This window comes from Triticum urartu, chromosome 4A (genome assembly GCF_056163025.1).
Source record: "Triticum urartu cultivar PI428250 chromosome 4A, HENAU_Tu73, whole genome shotgun sequence".
Lineage (NCBI taxonomy): Eukaryota > Viridiplantae > Streptophyta > Magnoliopsida > Poales > Poaceae > Triticum > Triticum urartu.
Window position 1 is genome coordinate 618,821,588 of NC_141876.1, and position 7,302 is coordinate 618,828,889.

The 7,302-nt window shown below is 44.9% G+C and overlaps 1 protein-coding gene across 1 annotated transcript; it reads right to left on the reverse strand.

Annotated features, from left to right (window-relative positions):
* Window positions 1–4,432: 4,432 nt before the first annotated feature.
* LOC125553309 (aquaporin PIP2-5) lies at window positions 4,433–5,586 on the reverse strand. The gene has a single exon (XM_048717121.2). The coding sequence runs from the start codon at window positions 5,496–5,498 to the stop codon at window positions 4,623–4,625; it is 876 nt and encodes a 291-aa protein (XP_048573078.1). The 5' UTR covers window positions 5,499–5,586; the 3' UTR covers window positions 4,433–4,622.
* Window positions 5,587–7,302: the final 1,716 nt, after the last annotated feature.

Consider the following 7,302-nt stretch of genomic DNA (forward strand, 5'->3'; position numbering starts at 1 on the left):
TGCATGTGCATGGTCCCGGCCGGGCCCATCGACCACACCACACGATATTATTTGTGATCAAGAGAGAGAGAGAGAGAGCATGCGCATCCTGAAAACGATACTAGTACACTGCAGCGTTTTGTCGCGATCGATATATATGAATCATCTGGTATGTACCATTCAATTAAGCCAACACCTAAATTTGTCCATATATATTCACACCGGCCGGTCTCGGTCACACTACTGCTGCTGCATGCCCGACTACGGCACTTCATTGTTCGTGTTCCCTGGGAAAACCATGCACGTGACTAGTTACGTACTGTCTGTGCCATGCATCATATCCAGTGAATTTCATACATGGGTAAGACTACAGAAATCCTACTCCTACTTACTAGTTTTACAGAAACTTTACGTACTTATGAGGGGGAATAAGCACCAAAATAAACCATCGCCATATCGCAGTCATAACGCGTAAGATTTTTGTTAAACTGTTACGTGCAATTACATACGTCCCGATTAATGAATTGGAAACTCGTTTGGCCTTTGTATGTGTTTTAGCCCTTAATTAATTTAGATGAGATCCATGCACTAGTAGAAAACGGAGCTTTAAAACCGGTTTGTAAGGACCTTTAGTGCCGGTTATGGAACCGGCACTAAAGTGTGGGCACTAAAGCCCCCCCCCCCCCCCCCCCCCTTAGTACCGGTTCGGCACAAACCGGCGCTAAAGTGCCACCACGTGAGCTCGCGCCCTGGTATGGGGGACCTTTAGTAAATTATGGAAAAAAAAATTGATTTTTTTTATTTTTAATTTTTCTGAATTATTTGATGATTTAGTCTCTAATCACCTCTCTTAACTGCTCAAGTGTGGATCACTCATTCCAAATCATCTAACTTCCCGACCGATCACCCATCCCTCTCACTACTCCAGCCCGAGCACGCTTAACTTTCGGGTTCTATTCTCCTTCGTTTCCGAGTCTGCACTTGTTGTTTTCCTGACAATAGTAAGATGTCAATCCTATTAATCCTCAGGAGTTTAGCTTGAGCATGAAGTCACACATTTCACCTTTTGAGTTTGAAACTATTATTCTAAAAAAACAGTAATTATTTAGTAACGCTAATATTTCTTGAATAAGTTTGACCATAGTTTGACCACAGTTTGACCAGATTTGACCAAAATTCAAAAAATTGAAATAATTATTTAGTAACACTAATATTCTTGAATAATTATGTAGTAACATTAATACTTCTTGAATAAGTAGTTTGACCAGATTTAACCAAATTTTTTTAAAAAAACTGAAATTTGACCATATCTTTTTTTCCTTTTGGAATTTGAAGATTCTAAAAAATTCCAAACAGGCCGTAGGCAGTCTCCATCGGATGCGTATTTTCGTGCTGAATTTTTTGATATATTATACGTTTTTTTCCGACATCGTATGCAAAAGTTATAGCCGTTTTACATTTTCCATACACTTTTTGCAAAACATGTCCAAATTTAAGTTTTCAAATTTTCCTAACTAGTAGATGTAGTAATATAACTACCTCTCGAAGGATTTTATTTTTTCTGAAGTTTTTATCATTTTCTTTTGATTTTTTCAAAACTGAAATGGCGATACACGCGTTGGGGGGGGGGGTAGAGTTTGAAAATTGCCCCCTTTAGTGTGGGTTCATGGCACGAACCCACACTAAAGGCTTGTCCCCTTTAGTGTGGGTTCGTGGCACGAACCGGTACTATAGGTTAGACCTTTAGTACCGGTTTGTGTCACAAACCGTCACTAAAGGGGCTCGTGGGGCCCTGGCCTGACGCCAGCCTGCCACCACTCCTTTAGTACCGGTTCGTGGCACGAACCGGTACTAAAGGTTCATTACGAACCGGTACTATTGATCGCCGCCACGAACCGGTACTATTGATCATATTAGTGCCGGGTTTTTTACAAACCGGCACTAATGTTCTTCACGTTTGACCCTTTTTCTACTAGTGATGCATGCAGGAATTCGCAGAGATGGCATACACCAGCCATCACACCTTTTATTTTTCTTTTGCCTTTAAAATTTGAATCTGTTGTATCTTTTGAACCGAAAGTGCAATCTATGTTTCGTGTGCATACTCGTGTTCCTTGTGACGAGAGCTTTGAAAAAAGACCAGTCTTGAATAAGCTTTGACAAATTTTGAAGACTTTAGCAAGTTGCAGCTATTAAAACTTGATAAGCAGAGATATTATGAAGATCAAGGTGGTGCCACGGTTGGACAAAGATATTATCGCTTGGGCGCCTGAGCGTTCTGGATCGTTCACAGTCCGGAGTGCTTATCGTCTATCATATGATGAGATTCACCGTCAGACTACAGTCGCATCGAGTAGGGCACCGGACGGGCGACGTGCCGTTTGGGCACTTATATGGAGGTGCCCTACTCCACCAAAGGTGCGTATCTTTGCATGGCGTTTGGTCACAAATTCACTGGCTAATTGGGTGATAAAAAATCACGGAAACTTGAGGTGTCTAACCTTTGTCTGCTGTGTGCGATGGAACCGGAGGACACGTTCCATACATTCTGTAGATGCCCATTGGCTGTTGCTTTGTGGAACGCCATGCAGGAAAAATGGCTATTGCCGGACTTAGCTTCAATGAGGAATACAGGCCCTGAGTGGCTTTTTGATCTTCTGTATAAGCTAAATGAAGATGATCGCATGCATGTGTTGATGGTGCTGTGGAGGAGTTGGTATGTACGTAATGAAATAGTACACCATAAGCTACCACCTCCAATTGAAGCTTCCTGCAGATTTCTAATTAGCTATGCTGAATCTCTTCGATGCATCAATCATTTTCCAACCACTGACATCATCAAAGAGAAGATGGTGCCGCCGCCGATTGGGTATAGTTCTACAATGATAAATACAACAACGCAACATGCAGCCACAGTCCAGTGGTCTGCCCCGCCGGCCGGTCGCGTGAAGCTGAATGTTGACGGGTCGTTCATTGATACCGATGGTGGATTAGCAGGAGCCGGTATGATCCTATGTGATAATGATGGCAACATTATCTTCTCCGCTTGTCGTTCTATCTTGCATTGTTCCGGACCGCTCCAGGCTGAGTTGTTGGCATGTCAGGAGGGATTAAGCCTTTCTCTACAATGGTCTACTCGCCCGGTAGACATCGAGATGGACTGCATGGATGCAGTCAAGTTGATCAAGTCACCTACCCTTGACAGATCGCCACATAGAATGATAGTTCAGGATATTAAAAGGCTCTTTGGTGAAAGGGATATCTCTATTGCTCATGTAAGTAGGAATCAGAACGTTGTTAGCCACACACTTGCTGCTTTCGGACAATCGGAGGGCCGAACTGCAGTTTGGTTGCGCTTTGGACCTGCAGACGTTCCTCTGCTATGTAGGAACGAATATTCCAACAGTTGAGCAATGAAATCCTTTTAACCCCGCAAAAAAAAACTTGATAAGCAGAAACCCTAAACAGGAAATAGAAACATGGTAAAACTTGGTACGAGTATGTACTCCCAACATCTACATGACATGAATGGGTTAAGAAGAGATAACTAAGACTAGTGAGATTGCGTGAAAAAAGGAATAATAGTTGGAGAATAAGGAATGGTACTGTCGACGATGATGCATGCATGATTGTTTTTGCATGTAGCTGCATGCATGGCCTTGTCTGGGCCTCTCTTCGAGTCTGTCTGTCTCTCCGAGGAAGAAGCTAATCTAGGGACTGTGGAGCGCAGCGCACATACGTTGACACCTCGACAGGTCCAGCTAGACACGTACGCCCATGCAACGCCGCGAAAGAAAGCACTAGCAGGAGTAGTAAACTGTGAAAGAGGAGAACTACTATGCATTGCACGCATAGTAATTCATAGTTATTTGGCGCCACGTATATGTATGGTCTGACACACATTAAACATCAAATTCAGATTCAATTAAAAATTTGGCCATATACACAACCCTGCGGGTCCAGTGCTACCTGGTCACTGCACCCAGCCTCGTGTGGTCCATATTTCATCCATTCATGGATGCATGATTTTTACTCCCTGTATGACATGCATGTACATGCAGATGCGGATCTGATGCTTGACGCTGATGAATGAACTAAATTACAAATAATGTGTTCAAACTTCAAATAATGTTTTAGTTTTAACTTCAAATAATGTGTTCAAACTCAAAGGACATAGTCAAATTTGAATTTTACTGCAGTCTCCAGTAGACTAGCAATCATTCAGTGTAAAATGTCAACTAACATCAAATTATAAGGAGAGTGAACAGAGGTGGCGTGACATAGAGAAAGAAAGCATGCAACGTGACACTGCTGATTAGGAACGTAGCCAAAACCCATAAAACGAAGAATAAAAAGGGCTGCAAAGTCCAAGGTTTCAAAATTCAGGGAGAACACAAGCACAAAAATCATTGGAAGTAATATTTTGGTTTCTCTCACTAGATAGATAGCCATCTCTTCCAGTAACTAGCAAACACTGTAAACCCAACACTAACATACAATGCAATACATACGTTCAGTAACACAACAACATACTAATTAACCATCAATTTTAACAGCGACACGGTAGATCCATCGATAATGTGGATCTCAACTCATCAACAAGTAGATATGGAACGCATCAATGGATGGATGAATGGGAGTAGCTAGACGGAGGCGTCGTAGTTGGACCGGAAGATGGCACTATTCCTGAGGATGTACTGGTGGTAAACCGTGGCCACGGCGGCGCCGATGAACGGGCCAACCCAGAAGATCCACTGGTCGTCCCAAGCCTTGCCGCCATTGTACACCACGGCGGCGCCAAAGCTCCTTGCTGGATTGATCCCGGTTCCGGTGACGGGGATGGTGGCGAGGTGCGCCATGAGCACGGCGAACCCGATGAGCAGCGGCGCCAGCACCGGGACGTGTGGATCCCGGGCGATGCGCTTCGGGTCGGTCGCTGAGAAGACGGTGTACACGAGCACGAAGGTGCCGGCGATCTCGGCGATGAGACCCGCCGTCCTGGAGTAGCCCGGCGCGAGCTCGTTGGCGCCGCCACCGTAAAGCACGTAGTGGTGGCCGCCGTGCACGGCCCTCACCAGCGCCGCACCGCAGATGGCGCCGACGCACTGCGCCACCATGTAGAGGAAGGCTCTGGGAAGGGACACCTTGCGCGCCAGCAGTAGCCCGAACGTCACGGCTGGGTTGATGTGGCCGCCGGAGATGCCGGCGGTGCAGTAGACGAGGACAGCGATCATGCCGCCGAAGGCCCACGCGATGCCCAGCACGCCGGCGCCGCTGCACGCCTGGGCGTCCGTCTGGCGCTTGTGGCCGACCACGGTGGCCACGGCGACGTAGACGAAGAGCAGCGTGGCGGTGAACTCGGCGATGACGGCACGGTACAAAGACCACTTACCCAGCTCGCCGGCGTCCACCAGCGGCGCCGGAGGAGGGTCGAGGTAGTCCTTGGCGCTGCCGTTGCTGATAACTTCGTTGTCCATGGCCTCCGGACTTAGCTTCCCTTGTGCTGCTGCCATAGGCATGATCGATCTCGGGCTCTGGGCTGATTAATCAAGGATCAATCGGCAATAATGGATGTCCATAACCCGGCAAGGATGCATGTATATATAGAGCATGGCCAGCCTAAATGAGCATATATGTTTGCCCTAGCATAATGCCACCCACCATTTCCATACTTTTACTGCGACAAGTACCATGTACTGATTTACAAGCCATACCTCTCTTTTTTAGTGCCGCGGCACCGTTTTTGCAGAAGTGGACATAGATTTGTACATTGTATAATTATTTTCTTACCAAGACCTAAATTGAAACATACAGGTTGTATCCCCCCCCCCCCCCCCCCAACACACACACACACACACCGGGTCAGCATGGATTGTTGACAAACTTTTGTAATTGTAATTATTTGTTTATTGATCTTTTGACTACCTATGACTCCGATGAAGACTGCGTAGATGTCCTTGGAAATTAAGATTATTAAAAAATGCGTAGGTAGTTGCTAAAAATAACTAAATCTAGTGAAATAAAAATATAAGCTTGAAAAGCAATAAAAGCAATAAAAGAAAGTCTCTAAGAATATAATATGAACTTTTGAATTACCGTTAAAAATATCATTTCGGAAGAAAATGTGAAAAATGACTAATGCATGTATGATGTGGCAGCGTTACATGCATAGACTAATGCCAAAAATGATTGTAATTTATAAGTTCGCTTATGTGGCAATTTTGCGTGGCTTAGTGGGAGAAAAAACTTAAATGCATGGCCTTAGTGGGGACGTTCGATTATGTAGCGGATTTTGCATGGCTTAGTAGGAGAGAAGAGTTATATGCATGGCCTTAGTGGAGTCGTTGAGGCGGACACTTTGCATATTAAGAGAATTGGGATCACCTTCTTAAAAATGTAAGATTTGTGTTAAGATTATTTTTCTTTAGCGGTATGCATGTGATGATCCTACATTCCAACTATGCCAGCCAGCTTTTGGGTATATATTTACTTAGTATCTGGCTCACCGAGTGGTGAAAGTTAATTTCGTTCCCGGCAATCGAGCAAGGACATATTGCAGGGCATCCCTCGACATTGCGTGCAGGACTGTAGATGGGAAGGACCAGACACGTACGCTGCCGACTAAAAGATCACTAATCTGACGAAAATGCCCCCTTGGTCAGATCATTTAGCTGGTTGCACAAATGAAAGGACGAAAGGATTACAGGAGCAGCTGAGCTTAACTAGCCGTGGCATGTGTATATTCGATTTCCTCAGCTGAGCTTAACTCATTCTTGGCTACCAAATACTCCCTCTATTACAATAATAACAGCGTTTAAGGAGTACTAATTAATTAGCAGTGACTAGCTAGGTGAGATAATTACTGTACTACTTGCCTGGTGTACGTCTTTGGTGCATGCATGCGCGGACAACTTTTTCCTTTTGAACAGCATGGATGGATGTATGGATGTGAACAAACCTGCATGCATGCAGCTGCCGGCAATATGCATGTGCCTTCCCGTGTTGTGTTGTCAATCTGTCCTCTGGATGAACATGACTCGCCCATTCATGCGTGTTTTGACACATAAATATCTAACGGTTGCTTTTTTTCTTCTTCATCCAACGGTCGAGTTTTTTGTCTGACGTCCAGCTGTGAGCTGCTGAGCTGCTAGCTTCCTTTTCGTTTTCGTGATCACCATACGTGTTTTTCGAGGAATAGTGCCTTCAAATGTGACTTTGCCGACATGCTAGTCGATCATCGACAAGGAGCCAGAGGATTACAACAAGTTGGGGCAACCGTCGCCCAAAGCCTCAAATTTGTTCTTGGGGTGAAATCACATAATC

What these genes read in the sequence shown, in the direction of transcription:
- LOC125553309 (XM_048717121.2), bottom strand. Translation starts at nt 5,498, where the DNA reads ATGCCTATGGCAGCAGCACAAGGGAAGCTAAGTCCGGAGGCCATGGAC.